Source organism: Mus caroli, unplaced genomic scaffold (genome assembly GCF_978045245.1).
Source record: "Mus caroli unplaced genomic scaffold, Mus_caroli_1 scaffold_4, whole genome shotgun sequence".
In the NCBI taxonomy this organism is placed as follows: Eukaryota; Metazoa; Chordata; class Mammalia; order Rodentia; family Muridae; genus Mus; species Mus caroli.
The window spans coordinates 125,089,026-125,109,895 of record NW_028227259.1 but is presented as its reverse complement, the minus strand read 5'-3'; the positions used below and the strand labels follow the sequence as shown (position 1 = coordinate 125,109,895).

Sequence of the window (20,870 nt, the reverse complement as noted above, 5' to 3'; positions counted from 1 at the left end):
GCCTTGGTGGATCCTGACCTTATCTGAGGGAACTGGGATGCTGAAGGCCCCTCCCACAAGTGCCGGGGTGGGAGGACAAGAGGCTGAGGGTCCTGAGCCGGTCTGGCTGAAAGCCAAGCTAATCAATCGTGCTTTAGATAGTCTATGACATTTATTTCCTGTGTGTGAGCATGTGAGGTCAGAGGACAGCTTGTAGGTCGGCTCCTTCTCCTTCCACTATGTGGGTCCTGGGGACCAAACTCAGGCCTTCAGTCTTGGTGACAAACACCTGTGCCCTCTGAGTTATCTCAGTGACCCTTTTTGCTGTTGTTTATGAAGTAGGATCTCTGTTATAGAGTGTCAGTCCACTTACTATCTTCCTGCCTCAGCCTCTGTCGCTGGCATTATAGTATGTCACTGTGCCCAGCTCATCTATACCACCTCCGCGCTCTCCCGAGCATATGAACAAGGGTCACTCATCGATACGAAGCCAACCTCAATGGTAAGTCTGACTGAGTCAGGGAGTGTCCGGGTCCCAAGGTGTAAGACCTGGATTTGCCCTCTTGGCCACATGTCCAGCAGCTGCTGGAAACATGATATCCTCAGGAGCCCCCTGGGGGGATCTGACCAGCTCTGCAGAAGTGATTTGTGCCTCTTGAAAGGCAAAATATAGTGGAATTAAATATCCTCCTGGATATTTTGTAAACTATTCTTTGAAGTTATCGTAATATACCTTCAATATATTTTATCAAATTCACCCTCCCCCTTTCCTCCCAAGGAACGCTTCCCCTTCCCGAATTAGTGTGACTCTTTTAATGATTAAACCACTGGATCCAGTCTGTGCTTCTCATACACAGGTGTGAAGCCGACCACTGGGAAGTGGGTAATTTGCCAGGGACCACACCCCAAGGAAAAGTGACTCTGTCCTGGCTGGGTTCAGTGCCAACTAAACTCAAGCTAGAGTCATGGAGAAGCAGGAACTATAGATGAGGGATGCCTACATAATATCGGGTATAAAGATGGAAGGAGCAGCCTGACATTCTGTCTGCTGATCAAAATAGCTTTGGTAGATTCATTCCTAGGGCCTATGATCACCCAGTGGTGGCTTCCCCACCAGATGTGAAGTACCAGGTTGGAGTGTCCTCCTGTGGAGTGGTCCTCACATCCAGTGAGAATGTGTCCAGTTATTCACTATAGCATCCCTGCCACTCATGCATCTAGGGGCAGATCTAGCCATGCCAGTCCTTATTGGCAGGGTTCCCTGCTAGATAAGATACAGTGGCAGACAGTGAGTGCCTGTTAAAAGTGCTGAAGAGAATCCAAGATAATTTGGCTCTGGCTTGTCAACATTCCAACTCTCCATCACTAAGTTCTAATTAGATATTCAGCATTTAAGAGTCTTTAGGACCCACGTGGCAGTTTATAAGACTCTATGGGAGGTAGGGAGGGCAGCTGATTCTACCTGGGACCCTGGAAAGGGCTCCTGAGTTGCTCCCTGAGGCAGGGACCTCTTACCCAAGGACAGAAGAACTCAGGACCTCCAGCCAATTGCAGAAGTGGAACAGCATGCAGGGTGCTGGGAACAGACTCTGCAAAAACCCAGAGGTCAGGAAAAAACCTAGAAGAAACCAGAAACAAGAGAAGCAGATTCTCTGTGTGAGTGACAGACGCAGAGTCATTGAGAAGTCAAGGGTCCTGGTGCATCCCAGGCTGCAGGGACAAACTGTGTAGATTTGTCTATGGCAAAGTGACAACAGGGTTTAAAGAGCAGAGAGTTCTGGGTTAGAAACCCAAAGTCCAGACATCAGTAGGTGGGTCCTTTCCAGTGTCACAATCAAGACTCCACCTCCACCTGTGTCTTCAGCTGGCTGGAGCTGTCAGTCTCAGCCTCTACCCTCCCACCACACTCTGTGCATTGAGCCCATCAGGAGAGGATGCCAAATGCCTCAGGACAGGACCATCCTCAGGAGCAACATGGGACCCAGGTTTGCTGTGTGTCCCAAGTTCTGCCTCTCCTTGCCAGTGGTGTCCAGATGTCATCAAAAGACAGGCAGGGCCATGCCAAGGCCAGAGACTGTCCATGTTTCTGTGTGGGGCTTGAGAATGAGGTACAAGCCAGACCAGAAGTGGAGGGCAGGGTCTGGGACAATTGCTGTGGTTCCAGGGCTCCTCTGGAGGTGTCCTGCTGGAGAGGAGTTCAGAGATGGGGGGAGGAGCTGTGGCCTGTGTCTCCTTTCTCACCATGAGGGAGCCACTGCATGGCAGAACTGAAGGCAAGAACCAGGCCCAACAAGAGCAGGGTCTGGTCCAATTGGAAGCTAGTGTCCAGTGCTGAGTGGCAAAGAGGCTGTAGAAGAGAAAAGGACTTACATGGGAGTCTCAGTGAGGCCATGATCGGTCCACAGCTTGGCAGGAGACCTTGGCCATGGTTTATTAAAACCATGGATCTGATGATGTTTCAGAGGGGCAAGGCTGGAATCATAGACCTGCATTCCCATGTTTCCCGAAGGCTCAGATAGAGCACCTGGCAGAGTGTGAAGGGCTCTCTGTTCATGGGATATACATCTTCTAACACTTGTGGGTATTTGGGCTCCTGGTCCTCATGGCTGCTAGAGAGAGAACTCTAGGAATCAGGGCCAGGGAGATGTACCCACTCCCCCTTTACAGAGATTGAGAGTGGACATTGGGGACAGGAATAGGGTGTGGGAACAGGAGCAGGTGGCTCTGAGCAGTTTCCTGCCTTCTAAGTGAGCAGCGCACACTCCCAAGTGGACAAAGCACATGTAGGGCCTTCTGTGGTTGTATTCACGAGATGCTGGTTCAGCACACTGACCTGTGGAACCATTAGGTCTCTGTGTGATTTGTGGTCACTCTCTCTGTCTCTCTCTCTCTCTGTCTCTCTCTCTCTCTCTCTCTCTCTCTCTCTCTCTCTGTCTCTCTCTCTCTGTGTGTGTGTGTGTATGTGTGTGTGTGTGTGTGTGTGTGTGTAATTCCAGAAGTTGGGACCCCAAGATACCTGGAGTTATGTGAATTCCAGCCTCGATGTATAATAAGGTCCATTTAATAGGAAGAAAAAACGAGAATGAAATGTGGAAAGAAGGAAATTAAGAAAGGAAGGAGAGAGAATAAATTAGTTTTGGGTTTGAGTCAGTGCACTGTGATTAGATTCAGTGCTTCAAATCTCACCCTCCCATGGACAACTAAGTCTTAAAGTCATCATTGGTTCCAGATTGCTCTCAATTTCATTTTCATGCACTAAGTAGTCCTCAGTGTCTTCAGTGCTCTTAGTGTTGAGTCTCCAGCCCCACAGTGTTGATTTTCTAAGGAACAAGTTCCTCACGCCCTCATGGGTCTTTATCTGTATATTTACAGAAGCATACACACAGTAAACTGATAGTCTTGATGAATGGTGACAGTTTAGCATAGTGTCGTCTATCTCAGCTGCCTGAGCCCTCATGGTGACATTTTGCCTTAGGTATGAGTTAACACACATTGCACACGACACTATTCTTGAGTGTAATTTGATAAATCCCAAACTTGGTCCGACTAGGCTCGGGTACCAGTAGCAGCTCCTTTCTCCTTGCTGGATACCAAAAAATTGGCTGTCTGACCCTGGTTCCCAAGGCTGGCTTGCTAAGCCACCCAAACCAGTCTTTCCAGAGAAAGCCTGGAGGTATCTCTCCAGTTCCACAGGCTCTCTACCCTGTGTCTGGTCTGCAGACTTGCAGTGGCCACTCAGTGCTGTTCTGCCCTCTCTCTTGCCCATGTAAATCGTCATAAATGGGAAACACCAGACAGGCTTAATATTGAATATCAGCCAGTTTTGTATCGGTAAATCTCCAACCCCAAAATGCCCATGCCAAGAACACACAACTCAGTTATAATATTTATAAGGTGCACATCCTAGATTGGGCACATATGCCATCACACTACTCTAATCCCCAGCTATAAGATCCCTGCTACTTGCAGCTCCTCCAGGTCACGTGATTCTACTCCATCTTCCTCCATCTTCCCCTCTCTCTGTCCCTCTGTCTTGTCTTCCCCTCCTCCTTCCTCCCTCTCCTTCTCCCACTCCTCCTCCCCTGCCCCTCCCCCTCTCCCTGTCCTTCTCTAAAACTTCTGGCCCCACCTTTCTTTTCCATTGCCCAATCGCAGGCTCTAGCCTTTCTTTGCCCACTTAAAGTGGTGAGCAGGTTCATATGGAAATACCTGAGTATGTGATCTGCTCCTCATCTGGGGCAGGATTAGCATCAAAATACAAACAGCACCAAGGCAATCCACTGCACAGCTAGGCACAGTGGCCACCCTGTAACACCAGCACTGTGGGGGACCAATCTGGAGGAATCATGAGTTCAAATCCAGCCTTGGTCTCAAAGTAGGACCACAACAACTACGAAGTGAAAAACTTAAAACAAGTGATGAGGAGACAGAGGCAGGGGTTGGAGGCCATCAAACTATTCTGATGCAGCCTTGGGTGGTGGCCCCATGAGTGTTCCTCCAGGACCTGTGTCACCCAAAGCCTGACTTTCACTCTTGCAGTGGCTCTGAAAGACAGTTCACTATAATATCCACTGCTGACTTGTCCTGACCCCAGCTTGGTGGTACAGCCTGTACTTCACCCTTGGGAATGTCCTGGGTGACACCCCACCTCGCCCGACCACCCCCCCACCCCCACCCCCGCCCCCACCCCCGCCCCAGCACCACAGGGGAAAACGGAAGATGTGAGTAGGAGAGGGGGCATCTGGGAAGTCTGAGCTTTCTGTTAGAATTGTCTGTAATCCTAGAACTGCAGGCCCAGAGGTAAAGGAAAAACAAAACCTTAACAGTGCTGTTCTTAAAAAAAAAGAAAGAAAGAAAGAAAGAAAGAAAGAAGAAAGAAAGAAAGAAAGAAAGAAAGAAAGAAAGAAAGAAAGAAAGAAAGAAAGAAAGAAAGAAAAACAGAGAAACAGAAAAACAGAAAAACAAAACAAAACATGCAGTTCCGCCGAAAACATTTTCAGGAGCTGGAAGCCGAGCTGAGGAGCCACCAGCCACCTTCTGCGGTTTCCTGATTGGTCTCCCCTCCTCTACTACGTGTATACATTGCCCGTAGAACATGCCCTGTAACAGCCTTTTTTTTTTTTTCCCCAGAAGAAACCCCAAGAAAGCCAGATCAGTTTCCTTATGAAAAGTTCTTTCCTGGGTGGGATCCTCAGAAAGCTCAGACTTCAAAGAACCTGGTCAGAAGCTCTGAAGCCATTGGCTGCCGGGGCCTGGCCTATTTACATAGCCCTGCCCTTCTCGGGAAATGGAAACTGAAAGTCTACTTCCAATTTCAGCCAGGCTGGGAGACCCAGGAAAGTCCAGACTTAGCATGGAGCAGGGACTCAGGAGCGTCCCAGCCTGGAAGCTGGACAAGTTCATAGAGGATTACCTCCTTCCCGACACCACCTTTGGTGCTGATGTCAAATCAGCCGTCAATGTCGTGTGTGATTTCCTGAAGGAGAGATGCTTCCAAGGTGCTGCCCACCCAGTGAGGGTCTGCAAGGTGGTGAAGGTGAGCCCTCCTCAGCCTGAGCTGACCCAATGGGGTGCGAGAGGAATCTCAGAAGCCAGACAGCCCTGATCCCTCCTCTTTAATTCTGATCACAGCTGGTGATGGGTCCTTCCCCCCCAGGCCCCACGTCTGTATTGGAGAAGGAGCCTCAGCTACAGTTTATGTTCCCCAGTCCCAGGCTACGACCATTTCAGAGTCAGGGAAACTGAAGCCCAGGATGGCAGAGCATTCTTGGAGAGTGGCTGGTCAGGGTTGGGAGCCATGGGGGTGGGGCAGATCCAAGCTTTGAACTCCTGTGTGACCTTCTCCAGGTCCAGTGTGCCCAGTCCACGCCCCAGGATGGCAGGGTCACATGGACTAAGGCAAATGTGACACAAAGGACAGACCAGGACATCACATGCTGCATGACTGGATTGATGGACCCTCTCTGGACTTGGTTCTGGGTCTGTCAAATCGCATTTCATGACAATGGTACCTAACTCACAGGCTCTGTGAAGGGTGCAGAAACGAAGTTGTTTTCTTTCCTTTCTTTTTGTTTTTAGTTGATTGTATTTTTACATTTTTAGTTGTGAGTAGGGGCTCGGTATGCATTACTGCAGGTTAGGTCAGGATTGAAGAGAGGGTGTCAGATTCCTTAGAGCTGCAGTTACATAGGTGGCTCTGAGCTGGCCTACTTGGGTGCTGGGAACTAAACTGAGGTCATCCGCAGGAACATCAGCCACTTTTAACTACTGTCCCACCTCTCCATCCCCAGATGTGACAATTTGTAATGCCCTCTCTCAACAGTGGCTGGTGCTCATGTGTGTTAGTGATGATGCTCAGCATTTTATTTAGGGAGGCTCGTCTCAGTATAAATTCTTCTTTTGAAAATATTCGTTTTCTAGATGTTGATCACTTTTATTACTTTCCAGTTGCTCTATGATTCTATATGCTATTCCATAGTACACTGTGTTATAGTGTAACACTATTCCTTGCTCATTTCCTTTAGATCTCTCCCTTCCCCCACTCCCATACACACTTCCCTCCCCCCCCCCGCCCCTGTTTCTCTCACACACACTGACATACACAAATATAGACTCCACAGATGAACATGGATATTTGTCCTTCTGAATCTGGCTTATCTTCTGTACCAGGAGGAGACTCAGAATCCTCTATTTTCCTACATAGATCCCGATGTCACTCTTCAGGGCTAACTAGTATTCCACTACATATGTAGCAGCTTTATATATCCATCCATCCATCCATCCATCCATCCATCACCCTTAGTGGTGGACTCTAGTTCAGCATCTGGACAGCCCAGCACGGCTCTCCCTGTCCCTTGTCATTCTCCTCCTTGTCTTTCAGGGTGGCTCCTCAGGCAAAGGCACCACACTCAAGGGCAAGTCAGACGCTGACCTGGTGGTGTTCCTTAACAATCTCACCAGCTTTCAGGATCAGTTAAACCGACGGGGAGAGTTCATCAAGGAAATTAAGAAACAGCTGTATGAGGTTCAGCATGAGAGACATTTTAGAGTCAAGTTTGAGGTCCAGAGTTCATGGTGGCCCAACCCCCGGTCTCTGAGCTTCAAGCTGAGTGCCCCCCATCTGCATCAGGAGGTGGAGTTTGATGTGCTTCCAGCCTTTGATGTCCTGGGTAAGCCAGCCTGCCAGAGAGCCTCAGCTCACCCTTCTGCATGCCTTCATCCTCCCTTCTAGTTCCACCGCTCTGTGTGTGTGTGTGTGTGTGTGTGTGTGCATATGTGTCTTGCATAGGTGTTCACATGTGTGTGGGTGTGATCCTGAGTCATGGTTAACACAGCTCAAGAGTAATTCATCTCTATTTTCTTCAATATTTTTAATTTAAATGCATTTCATACATCAAACATATTAATACTGTTGATTATTTTGAGAATCAAATAATACATAAAATTTGTTCAACTTTTATATTCATATCCTTTCATGCCCTAAGATATCATTAATGAATATTTAATACTATCTGTAACTGAGGATCCTATATCTAATGTTGGATACTAAGTTGATTCAAAACATGCAAAATATTCCTTGGGAGTTAAGCATAGTAAAAGAGCATAAATTATTTAAAATGGGTCATTAAGAAATATATCCAAGCCGGGCGAGGTGGCGCACGCCTTTAATCCCAGCACTCGGGAGGCAGAGGCAGGCGGATTTCTGAGTTTGAGGCCAGCCTGGTCTACAAAGTGAGTTCCAGGACAGCCAGAGCTACACAGAGAAACCCTGTCTCAAAAAAACCACAAAAAAAAAAAAAAAGAAATATATCCAAAAGCTCTTATATGGTACCGCCTGACATAGTAAGAGAGTATTTGAAAGGCGTTATGTATCTGTGTACATTGTCTAACAATCAGTTTACTTAAAAAAGATTACCAGTGTTTCTAGGAGAGAAATTATTTTATCAGTAAATATATTTTATAAATTTTAAAATAGCAAAAACTCTTTGAAGTAAAACATTATGAAAATGCTAATTTCAAGCACAGTGAGAAAAATTATGAGTAATATTTCCATGATGTTTGTAGAACATGATATTCAACAAACAGAATAGTTATTTTAAGGTCTACTTCCTTGTTCTGTATCCCTTTTCATTTCTGATTTTGTTACTTTGGATGTGGTCTCTGTTAGTATGGCTAAGGGTTTACCTATCTTGTTGATTTTCTCAAAGAAACACCTCCTGGTTTTGTTGATTCTTTGTAGAGTTCTTTTTGCTTCTATTTGGTTTGATTAGTTCCTGCCATTTACTCCTATCGAGTGTATTTGCTTCTTTTTGTTCTAGAACTTTCAGGTGTGCTCTCAAGCTGCTAGTGTAAGCTCTCTTCAGTTTCTTTTTGGAGGCACTTAGAGCTATGAGTTTTCCTCTTACCCACTGCTTTCATTGTGTCCCATAAGTTTTGGTATGATGTGTCTTCATTTTCATTAAATTCTAAAAAGCCTTTCATTTCTTTCTTTCTTTACTTCTTCCTTGACCAAGTTATCATTGAGTAGAATGTTGTTCAGTTTTCATGTGTATGTGTGCTTTCTGTTGTTTTTGTTGGTATTTAAGACCAGCCTTAGTCCATGGTGATCTGATAGGGTTCATCAGCTTATTTCTGTCTTCTTGTATCTGCTGAGGCCTGTTTTGTGAGCAATTATATGGTCAATTTTAGGGAAGGTAGTGTGAGGTGCTGAGAAGAAGGTATATTCTTTTGCTTTAGGATGAAATGTTCGGTAAATATGTTAGATCCATTTGGTCCATAACTTCTGTTAATTTCACTGTGTCTCTGTTTAGTTCCTGTTTCCATGATCTGTCCATTGCTGAGAGTGGGTTGATGAAATCTCCCACTATTATTGTGTGGGGTGCGATGTGTGCTTTGAGCTTTAGTAAGTTTCTTTTATGAATGTGGGTGCCCTTGCATTTGGAGCATAGATGTTCAGAATTGAGAGTTCATCTTGGTTGATTTTTCCTTTGACCAGTATGAAGTGTCCTTCCTCATCTTTTTCTGAAAACTTTTGGTTGAGAGTTGATTTTGTTTGATATTAGAATGGCTGCTTCAGGTTTTTTCTTGGGGCCATTTCTTGGAAAACTGTTTTCCAACTTTTTACTCTGAGGTAGTGTCTGTGTCTTTCCTGTGAGGTAGTGCCTTTACACGGAGGTGTGTTTCTTGTGTGCAGCACAATGCTGGATCCTGTTTACACATCCAGTCTGTTAGTCTATGTCTTTGTGAGGGAATTGAGTCCATTGGTGTTAAGAGATATTAAGGAAAAGTGATTGTTACTTCCTGTTAGTTTCGTTGGTAGAGATAGATTTATGTCTGTGTGGCTATTTTCTTTTGGGTTTGTTGCAAGATTACTCTCTTACTTTTTCTAGGGTGTAGATTCCATCCCTTTGTTGCTGTTTTCCATCTATTATCCTTTGTAAGGCTGAATTCATGGAAAGATATGTGTAAATTTGGTTTTGTCACGGAATACCTTGGTTTCTTCATCTATAGTAATTGAGAGTTTTACTGGGTATAGTAGTCTGGGCTGGCATTTGTGTTCTCTTAAGGTCTGTATGAGATCTATCCAGGATCTTCTAGCTTTCATAGTCTCTGGTGAGGAGTCTGGTGTGATTCTGATAGGTCTGCCTTTATATGTTACTTCACCTTTTTCCCTTACTGCTTTTTATATTCTTTCTTTGTTTAGTGCTTTTGTTTTTTTGATTACTATGTGACAGAAGGAATTCTTTTTCTGGTCCAATCTGTTTGGAGTTCTGTAGGCTTCTTGTATGTTCATGGGCATCCCTTTCTTTAGGTTAGGGAAGTTTTCTTCTATAATTTTGTTGAAGATAATTACTGGCCTTTTGAGTGGGGAATTGTCACTCTCTTCTATACCTATCATCTTTAGGTTTCATCTTCTCATTAGGTCCTCAATTTTCTAGATGTTTTGGGCTAGGAGCTTTTTGCTTTTTGCATTTTTTGGATGTTGTGTCAATCTTTTCTTTGGTATCTTCTGACGCTGAGATTCTCTCTTCTATCTCTTGTATTCGTAGGTGATGAGCTGCACTGTATTCTAGACCCTGAAACTGAAAATAAGCTCGTGAGAGAGAGACCTCCCTGGTCACTGAGGGACTAGCTTGTCTAAGCTGCATCCTTGAGTGACTTTGCCCTGTGCCAGCATCACAGTGTGATGATGTGGCCTGCTGCATGTCACACGTGTGCACAAACTTAAGGCACAGCCTGCCTAGACTACTCACACGTGTGCATACACCTACACTCATATCTGTTGCACATACACTGTACAAAGTACACAGGACACACACACAAACACAAATACTGCCATATCTTCTTCTTTTCAGGGCTCAAACAAACAAAACCACACTGTATTAAGTCACACACTACAGAAAATAGTTCAGTGAAAACCCAGTGAAACCTTAGTTTCTATACACAAAATAGGGCAGATACTCTGTCAGCGTGAGACATGATATACCAGTGCAGCCAACTGCCCCACAGTAAACTTTGACACATACATGAGTGCACAGCATTGACAAGAACCATGCAGAAGATGCTGAAACCAGATACTGGATAATGGTCGACCAGTATCGGACAACCGTGTGTGTGACCACAGTGTGCTGGTTCCACCACTGTCTCCAGGCCTGCAAAAAAGACCCTCTCACTAGAACAAACTGGGAGCATGGACTTTGTAGTGCACAGCATGTGTGCACTCCTGAGGAGTGGTGGGGCAGATGGGTAATGGGGTAATGGGGAGTGAATGTGGAGTGATGTCTGCTTTGGAAAAACTCTGCATGTTCACTGAACACCATAGGCAGTGATTCTAGACCTGGGGAGACTGAGGAACCTCCTAGAATGGCTGAGATGTTAAAATGATTGAAATCTCCTTTACAGGTCAAGTTCATACTTGCAGCAAGCCCGATCCCATAATCTACGCCATCCTCATCTGGGAATGTACCTCCCTGGGGAAGGATGGCGAGTTCTCTACCTGCTTCACGGAGCTCCAGCGGAACTTCCTGAAGCAGCGCCCAGCCAAGCTGAAGAGTCTCATCCGTCTGGTCAAGCACTGGTACCAACTGGTAAGGCATTGGCCCAGCCACTGTGGGCTTCATCTGTACAGAGTGTAGACACAGGCCACAGGTAATGTGTATTCTAGTTTGCTTTCTTTTGAGGTCATAGCTTTATCATGTGACCAAAACTTTCCTGGGAAGGAAGGATATTCTTATGTTTACACATCTAAGGCACACTCCATTATTGAGGGAAGTCAGAGGAATAACTGAAGCAGAGGCCATGGAGGAATTCTGCTCACCGTTTGCTGTCCATGGCTTACTCAGTGGGCATTTCTATATAGCCCAAGGCCACATTCCACTCATGGCCCCAACAACAGTGGTCTGGTCCCACCCACATCAGTCAGTGATTAGTAACATGCCCATAAACTACCCAAGCCAGTCAGATGCATAGGCATTTTACTGATCAAGATGGACTCCTACCAGAGGAGGCTAGCTGGTGTTGAGTGGACAAAAATTAAGCAGCACAGTTGACCCCTTTTCAACATGGCACACAAACAAACCACGGTTGAACCATAACCTTTCCCTTCTCACTTGTCCCTAAGATCTCATGTCGCTATCACATCATAAAACACAGTGCAGCTTTAAAGTCCCCAAATTAAAAACCAAACCTAAAGAAGCTACGACACATAAAAAGACACTACTAGTCTCTCAACGGTGGGCTCTTATACTATTAAAAACACAAGTTAAATACGTTCTTACTGCAAGAGGGAAGAACCAAGTCACTGTCACAATCTAATTAAAACACAACCAAAGGCCAACAGAGCAAAAGGCTCAGTATCTGATATCTGGGACTCACAGTTCTCTGAGCTTCTCAGGCTCTGCCATCCACAGCACACAGGTCTCAGGCTCAGGCCAGCTCTCTTCTCACGTTTTTCTGTCCCTGGCAGTCGTCTCCTGCTCAGGGCGATTCTGAATCCCGGGATCTTCACTGCCATTGAGGCTGCCCTTTCACCAATGGCTTCTTCTGGCCTCAGTGCCAGGCCTCAGCTGCTTCCCATGACCCCTCCAATCCTGCAGCTCTCATGAGACTAAAGCCTTACCCCCTGGGAGACCTCTCTGCAGTTCCAGGTGTATCTGCCAACTGGAGATGCAGCCTTGGGATCCCTGGACCACAGGTTCTGTTTTCTGACAGAAGAAAACTCTTTCCAAACACTTGACCCCCAGGGTGCAGGTTTCTTCTTAAATAGAGTTAGTTTTTAGACCCAGCTGATGAGAAATTGCTGATTCTTACTCCAAACACAGCACACAGACAGCCCAGGTGGGGTCTTTGCTTTTCTCTGAAACTTCACTCCAGCCTCTGTCACCTGCCTGCTTCTCAGCACTTCTGTCTTCCAAGTTCTCACAAACTGATCCCACTCTCAGCTCTCAACAGCTTTTCAACCCAAAGATGCAAAATCCTTTCTCAGTCCTCCCAAGGAGCAACATGGTGGAGGCATTTTCTCACTTGTGGGTCCGTCTTCTCCAGATGATACTCTCTGTGACAGATTGACAAAAAGAATAAAATTTGGCAAAAAGCAGTGAGAAAAAAACAATGTAAAAGAAAAAGTGGGTGGAAAGGAATCGGAGGGGAGGGAAGGGGATGAGAGAGAACCAGGGGTGAGTGGAGTTGGGGGGAAGTGATGCTGTAGGAGGGACAAAGAGAGGGGAGAGATATCTGAGAGGAGGGAGGACTTTCCTTGCCTGTTCTAGTTGATTTCTTCTAGTCCACTTTCCAGTCCACTAACTCTCTCTTCAGCTGTGTCTAATTCACTGTTCCATGACTGTTGCTTCATTTGAGTCTTTGGATTTTTCTTTCATCTTTGGCAAACCCTTCATGGCACCTTTTAGACTTTCAGTTTCCTGACTTGTCAAGCTGTGTTTTTAAATGTGTGATTTCTTGTTATATTGTGAGTGTTTTTATATGTGTGTGTTTAGAGCTATTCATAGGAGCACATGTTGTGTATGTGGGCATGCGTATCCATTAGCATTTGAGGGCAGAGTGTGAGGGCTGGTCAACCGGCAATCCCCACCTTGTATAATCAGTCAGGGTCTTACACAGGACACACCATGTGCTGAATCAGCAGTTCTGGACAGTCACACAGCCTAGGGGACCCCCATCTCTACCTGTTTGAATTAGGATTAGGAGTCAGCTTCTTCAAGAGCCTGACACCCATGGAGATGCTGGGGATCTGACCTCCAGTTCTCACCCTTGCATAGGGAGGGAGGCGCTTTACTCTTAACCATATCCCTGTCCCCATCCCAGTTATTTCAAAGCCCAGCATCAACCTTCCATAGTGAGCACTCCTTATGTCCCACTCCCACCCTCACTCCTAGCTGTCACTCATGGTGTCCTGATTCCTCCTGTGCCTGCTAATGAATGCTGTCTTTATGGAGCACACAGAGTCAGTCTCAACCACTCAGCTCTTGACTATAGCTCAGGAGGGGCCAGAGACTGAATCTAAGTGACTGGGTGTGGCTGTGTGACAATAAACCTACAATTCCTTCATCAGATGGCAGCTGAATTGAGCCTGTGAGAAGTGTCCCCCTCACCAGAGCTGAGAGCCCCATATTTTCTCATTGTGTTTCTCTTCTCAGTGTAAGGAGAAGCTCGGGAAGCCACTGCCCCCACAGTATGCCCTGGAGCTGCTCACTGTCTTTGCCTGGGAACAAGGGAATGGATGTCATGAGTTCAACACAGCCCAGGGCTTCCGGACCGTCTTGGAACTGGTCACGAAGTACCAGCACCTTCGAATCTACTGGACAAAGTATTATGACTTTGAACACAAGGAGGTCTCCAAATACCTGCACAGACAGCTCAGAAAAGCCAGGTAGTGTCCACACATGGCTCTGCTCCCCATTGGTACCAGGCTGCACTTGTTTGGGAAGGGGAAGGTGGGAGCTCTGTCTAGGAATCATCTCCTGCACTGGGCAATGCCCAGCTTTCACCTGATGGACACGAGGTTCTATAGCCCTGGGAGGCAGGGCTGGGCTCGCCTGTCTGCAGATGAGGAGACCAAGGTTCTGATATTGTCCAGATGAATCAGCAAAGGATGGGGAGGACATGGAGTGAAAACTGAAATATTCCAGCATAAATTGAAGTGAATAGCAAGCTGTAAATAATAGAGTGCTATGTCACCCTAGGGAGTGACATGGCCTGATCCTGTGTTTGATCAGTTTTCCCTTGAGACTTGCTGGTCCAACTGTCCCCATGTCACAGATCAGGGAGCCTGAGGCACCTGCCCCAGGACACACAGCTACTAAAAGATAGAGGATTTGAACCCAGGCCTTCTACGTCATGCCAAAGGGTTCCTCCAGGCTTACCGTACACAGTGGGGCCCGGAAAAAGGAGAGACTTTAGAGAGGGATGCTTTGCTAGGCGCCTCTCCTGCCCCTGTCAGTGTTTCCTGGGGCACTGGAGATATGAACAGTGGCTGTCTCCTCTGCAGGCCTGTGATCCTGGACCCAGCTGACCCGACAGGGAATGTGGCCGGTGGGAACCCAGAGGGCTGGAGGCGGTTGGCTGAAGAGGCTGATGTGTGGCTGTGGTACCCATGTTTTATGAAAATTGATGGTTCCCGAGTGAGCTCCTGGGATGTGCCGGTGAGACCGCATCATCATCCTGTCCCCATGCACACAGCTTGGTTTCCTCCATCTAGTTGGAGAATATTCTCACTGAGATGTGGTCTTTTGCTAAAAGACTTCACTCTTCTGTGGGGGGCCCACTGCTTACCTTGTTTTACAGTCATTTCAGCACCATTCAGAGCAATCATGGGCTGGCAAGATGGCTTAATGGGTAAAGGCACTGCCAACACTGAAGACCTGAGTTTGGTCCCTGGAACCAATGTGGTAGAAGGAAAAAGACAAATCCCCCATGTTGTCCTGTGACCTTCATCTGTGTGCTGCTACACTCCTGGACACACACAGAAACTCACACAATGTACACTCATGCAAATGCACTTATATTTACACAAACTCAAACACACATTCACACAAACACACACTCATATATAACACAGACACATACGTACACATATACCAACACACATGCACCCACACACTGACCCTCAAGGAGAGAGTGTAAAGGAGATTTGGAACTGAGGCCACTGGCTCAGGGACTCTCAGCTAGTGATTGGCAGGGCTGGGATCCTTTGGACTCTGAAGCCACTGTCTGGTCCATGAAGCATCCTGTCTTCCCTGTCATTGTCAGGTGACCAATGGGACTCGGTGGGGCTGTATTACAGCCAAAGAAGCACAGAGGAACCTGCACGTGGACCTCTCCCCTCCTGGGGCAGGGTCTGCGTGATGCTAGGGAATGGATGATGTCACGTGTGACCTCAGGGCGGGGATGAACATGGGTGCAGTGATGTGGGGAAGAAATCTTAGGAGGTCAAAAGGAAGTGAGAGGGGACATGGAGGGAGGCAGCTGTGGGAACAGTGGCCTGTAGTGCTGTCCTGCAACAGAGAGGGGACTAGTCCATGTCTCCCACTTGGCAGGTCACTAATGAAGAAGGCCTTTCTGTGGGGTCTTATGTACCCTTAATGGGCATAGTCATAAAGGAATCTTGATGGCCTTGAGTGTGCTGCCCCCCTTTCTGAGGAGCACCAGGTGTATAGTCATGGTACCCCCAATAACCAGGACTGATTTACACCCCCTTCATGTAGGAATGCAGGCTCCTGACATGAATGTGTGTTTTTTCATTACAGACGGTGGTTCCTGTACCTTTTGAGCAGGTCAGCATTTGTTCTTTGTTGTGGTTGGTGTGAGGTGGGTTTCTGCTGTGTGCCCCAGGTTGGCCTGGACCTCGCCATTCTCCTGTCACAGTGCAGGGGCGACAGCAGGGTAAGCTTGATGTTCTGACCATGCCCTGCCTTCCCTCCATCCTCAGGTGGAGGAGAATTGGACATGTATCCTGCTGTGAGCACAGCAGCGCCTGCCCAGGAGACTGCAGGTCAGGGGCATTGCTGCTCTGCTGCAGGCCCATGACCCAGTGAGGGAGGGCCCCACTTGGCATCAGACTCCGTGCTTCTGATGCCTGCCAGCCATGTTTGACTCCTGTTTAATCACAGCCAGCCTTCCTCATCAGATTCAGAAGGAGAGGAAAGAACACACGCTTGGCGTCCATCTGTCCACCTGTTGGAAGGTTCTGTCCAACAAAGTCTGATCAACAATAAACCACAGCAGGTGCCGTCATGGAGTGTGAACTCTGAGGAGTGGGCCATACAAGAACAGTGCAGGTGTGTGTGCGTGTGTGTGCCCATGCACATGCGTGTGTGTCTTCACGATTCAACTAGATGCATTTAGTGAGCACTTACTACATATGCTACATGATTCAGACGTTCAGCAGTGGTTAGAGCAAAGCCAAACTGCTAGTGTTTTCCATGCAAGATGGATTGGGATCCTTCCAGGTCTCTTCTTACAGATAAACACAAGAGAGGAACCCTTGGTTTCTTCTGCCCATGAGCCCAAGACACGATTCTAGCCCTGCCCTATCTGACACAGAAGTGGTTCCCTGGCCACACATGGACATGGAACACTGAGACTGTGGCCTGTGCACTGAAGGTGCCCTTGAGTGTCTACAACATGCAGGCTGGGGGCCCATAGATATGAGGAAAATAAAAGGTACCTGGAATTTTTGACACATGTAACTTTGAAACAGCGTCATTGGTAGCAATGATCAGCTTACATGTAGTTAAATCACAGTGATGTGGCTTTCTTTCTGAGACATGAATTCAAGATGTGATACATGCTGTCCTGGAACTCACAGGAATCCTCCTGCCTCAGTCTCTCACTCGGTTCTGGAATCTCACACACACACACACACACACACACACACACACACACACACCCTTCCTCACAGAGACCTAATGGTCCCATCCATCAGTGTTGTGAACCATCTGGTCATTTCTCAGACTCATAGGACTCATGTGTGCACTCACCTCATGCACACCTGCTCACTAAGAATTCAAGGCATTGTGCAGGACCACCAGCTCTCAAAGCCTTCTCCTGTCACTAATACCCAGTCTCTGAATAACCCTGTGTGTGTGCATGTGCGTGCATGCTTTTGAGTGTGTATGTGTGTCCTTCCAGCCCATATTCACTCAGTTCGTACTCAAATGTCCTTCACAAAGGGGAGTGCCAGCATCCTGAGTGTAAGAAGATGTGTGTCCCTCCTCCACAGAACATGCCACTCTGTGCTGTGTGCTTTACCTGAGCCCTCGGGGGACCCAGTGGTGCTGGTCTATGATTCCAGTACTGCTCTTTCTTAAACGACCCCAGACACACAGAATCTGTTTTAATAAACAATGTCCTTGGCATCCCAGTGACTCTTGCCAAGCAGAGGGGAATCAATATGTCAGCTTTCATGGACCCCATGTGAAAGCAAGCCCACATGTGATGTGTGATGGCCACACCCCATTTCCCCATGACAGACAGAATGTACCCTTGTGTGGACCTTTGAGAGCCTCCCCAATGATACACAGCATGGAGTTAAACAGCAGGGTACAGGAATGAGCAATGGGCAGCTCAAGGGAGGAGGAGCCTCATGGTGGCTAAATCATTTCCATGACAACAGGGATGCAGGGTCTATCAGAGGGAGAAAGATGTGCATAGTTGACACTTGCATATCAGAGCATCTGACTGCCATGTTGTGCAGCATCGTGCTTGCTCCAGACTGGATCTGACAAGATCCCTTTGCCCTAAGCATGGTGCTCATCCCTGCTCTTCCCAAGGGATGTCCTATGGTGCTGACTTACCACCCACCCTGGGCAGGGAAGTGGCAGGGCTTGACAACAGACTCTCTGGGGTGCTAAGCCCTGTCTTCAACTTTGACCTTCTGCCGAGGTCAGACACTCCCTTCTCTCCAGTGCCCACCCTCTCAGTAAGTAGCATATGCCCACTGAGGGCAAGCACTGCTCTGTCCACCATGGTACCACAGGGTTCTGTTCTCCAGGAGGCCTCTTCATCTACACTCGTGGTTTCAACACTAAAACTAGATTCAGGTCAGTAATTGGGGGAGGGACCCACTCTGACAACCACTGCCCTCATCCCAAATCAGCCCTCAGGGTTCCTTCAAATGATCCACGATGGTGCATCTTCATGGCCAACTTCACTAGCCTCAGATGTACGTGGACACACACCTCTGGGTGTGTGTGTGTGAGCACACTTCCACAAATGTCTGCAGACTGCTTCCCTGCTCTGTGGCCATCTGTCAGCTCACCTCCTCACCTGTGCTGATTTGACTGCATTCACAGGGGTTATAAGACATTTGGGAAGATCAAAGCTCAGGATGGTTAACTGACTTTTGAGTAGGTTCCATCACACATAGTGGGGGAAAGAAGGGATCTTGTGCTCAACTCGGGAAGCTGATGACTCTCTGGAAGAACTGAAAGACTACCCTCACCTCACACTACACACACACACTACACACACACTACACACACACACCATGGGTGTGCACTTTAAGACACTTGTCCTAGCTTCCTGGGGGCCAGTATTCTGCTAGCAGCTTTCAGATAAAAATGTAGAACTCTCAGGTCTTCCTGCACCATGCCTGTCTGAATGCTGTTCCCTCCTTGATGATAATGAACTGAACCTCTGAACCTGTAATCCAGCCCTGATTAAATGTTGTCCTTATAAGAGTTGCCTTGGTCATGGTGTCTGTTCACAGCAGTAAAACCCTAACTGAGACACCACGACTCATAGGTGACTTTAAGGGATTTTCTTAGGAAAAGAGCAGAAGCCATGGCCTTGTCATTCAGGTCAGAGGCTGGCACTTAGCAAAAATAGAGTCTTCGTGGCTTGGCTGATATCTAAGCCACCTTGATGGATCCTGACCTTGCCTGAGGGAACTGGGATGCTGAAGGCCCCTCCCACAAGTGCCAGGGTGGGAGGACAGGAGGACAGCTGAGGGTCCTGAGCAGGTCTGGGGGAGGATCGAGCTAATCGTGCTTTAGATAGTCTGTGACATTTATTTCCTGTGTGTGAGCATGTGAGGTCAGAGGACAGCTTGTAGGAGTCGGCTCCTTTTCCTTCCACTATGTGGGTCCTGCCATCAAGGTTAATGACAAACACCTGTGCCCTCTGAGCTATCTCAGTGAAACAATTTGCTGCTGTTTATGAGACAGGACCTCTTTTATAGGCTGGCTGTCAGTCCACTTACAGCTATCCTCCTGCCTCAACCCCTGTTGCTAGCATTATAGTGTGTCACTGTGCCCAGCTGATCTATTCTACTTTTGAGCTCTCCCAAGCCTCTGAACAAGGGTCACTCATCACTATGCAGACAACCTCTTCAGTAAGTCTCTCTGAGTCAGGGAGTGCCCCGGTCCCAAGGTGTAAGACCTGGATTTGCCCACTTGGCCACATGTCCAGCAGCTGCTAGAGACATGATATCCTCAGGAGCCCCCTTGGGGGATCTGACCAGCTCTGCAGAAGTGATTTGTGCCTCTTGAAAGGCAAAATATAGTGGAATTAAATATCCTCCTGGATATTTTGTAAACTATTCTTTGAAGTTATCGTAATATACCTTCAATATATTTTATCAAATTCACCCTCCCCCTTTCCTCCCAAGGAATGCTTCCCCTTCCCGAATTAGTGTGACTCTTTTAATGATTAAACCACTGGATCCAGTCTGTGCTTCTCATACACAGGCGTGAAGCCAACCACTGGGAAGTGGGTAATCTGCCAAGGACCACACCCCAAGGAAAAAGAACTTTGTCCTGGAAGGGTTCAATGCCAAGTAAACATAAGCTAGAGTCATGGAGAAGCAGGAACTGTAGATGGGAGATGCCTACAATATCAGGTATAAAGATGTAAGGAGCAGCCTGACATTCTGTCTGCTGATCAAAATAGCTTTGGTAGGTTCATCCCGGGGGCCTGTGATAACCCAGTAGTAGCTTCTCCACCAGATGTGCAGTACCAGGTTGGAGTGTCCTCCTGTGGAGTGGTCCTCACATCCAGTGAGAATGTGTCCAGTTATTCCTTAAAGAATCCCTGCCCAGTGACAGATCTAGCCAGGCCAGTCCTTAATGGCAGGGTTCCCTGCTAGGTAAGACACGGTGGCAGGCATGAATGCCAGTTAAAACGCTGAAGAGAGCCCATGGTCATTTTGCTCTGACTTACCAACATCACTAAATTCTAATTAGATATTCAGCCTTGGAGAGTCTTTAGGACCCACGTGGCTTTCCTTGTTCTTCCTCCCCTTTCTCAGGAAGTTCCGTTTATAAAACTCTATGGGAGGTGGGGAGGGCAGCTGACTCTACCCAGGGCCCCTGAAAGGGCTCCTGAGTTGCTCCCTGAGGCAGGGACCTCTTAGCCAAGGACAGAAAATCTCAGGACCTCAATCCAATTGCAGAAGTGGAACAGCATGCAGGGAACAGACTCTGCAAAGACCCAGAGGTGGTAACAAAAATCAGAAGAAACAGAACAAGAACAGTAGATTCTGTGTGTGAGACAGACCCAGAATCACTGGGAATCAAGGGTCCTGGTCCATCTCAGGTTGCAGGGACAAACTGTATAGATTTGTCTGTGGCAGAGAGACAACGGGGTTTAAAGAGCAGAGAGGCTCTGGTTTAGAACCCCAAAGTCCAGACATCAGCAGGTGGGTCCTTTCCAGTGTCACAATCAAAACTCTGTGTCCACCTGTGTCTTCAGCTGGCTGGAGCCATCAGTCTCGGCCTCTACCCTCCCACCACACTCTGTGCATTGAGCCCATCAGGAGAGGATGCCAAATGCCTCAGGACAGAACCATCCAAATGAGCAACGTGGAACCCAGGTTTGCTGTGTGTCCTAGGTTCTGTCTCTCCTTGCCAGTGGGGTCCAGATGTCATCAAAACACA

At 47.5% G+C, this 20,870-nt stretch overlaps 1 protein-coding gene across 2 annotated transcripts; it reads left to right on the top strand.

Annotated features, from left to right (window-relative positions):
• The first annotated feature begins 5,267 nt into the window (after window positions 1-5,267).
• Window positions 5,268-16,227, top strand: LOC110293994 (2'-5'-oligoadenylate synthase 1A). Of its 2 annotated transcripts, XM_085837096.1 has the most exons (8): window positions 5,268-5,515; window positions 5,827-5,958; window positions 6,860-7,148; window positions 10,882-11,066; window positions 13,632-13,864; window positions 14,483-14,636; window positions 15,741-15,767; window positions 15,923-16,227. In XM_085837096.1, exons 1-8 carry the CDS (start codon window positions 5,333-5,335, stop codon window positions 15,953-15,955), a joined length of 1,236 nt encoding a protein of 411 aa, XP_085693222.1. In that variant the 5' UTR covers window positions 5,268-5,332; the 3' UTR covers window positions 15,956-16,227. The 2 variants fall into 2 exon arrangements, with proteins under 2 accessions (XP_085693222.1, XP_085693223.1); XM_085837097.1 differs by lacking the exon at window positions 5,827-5,958.
• The last annotated feature ends 4,643 nt before the right edge of the window (window positions 16,228-20,870 follow it).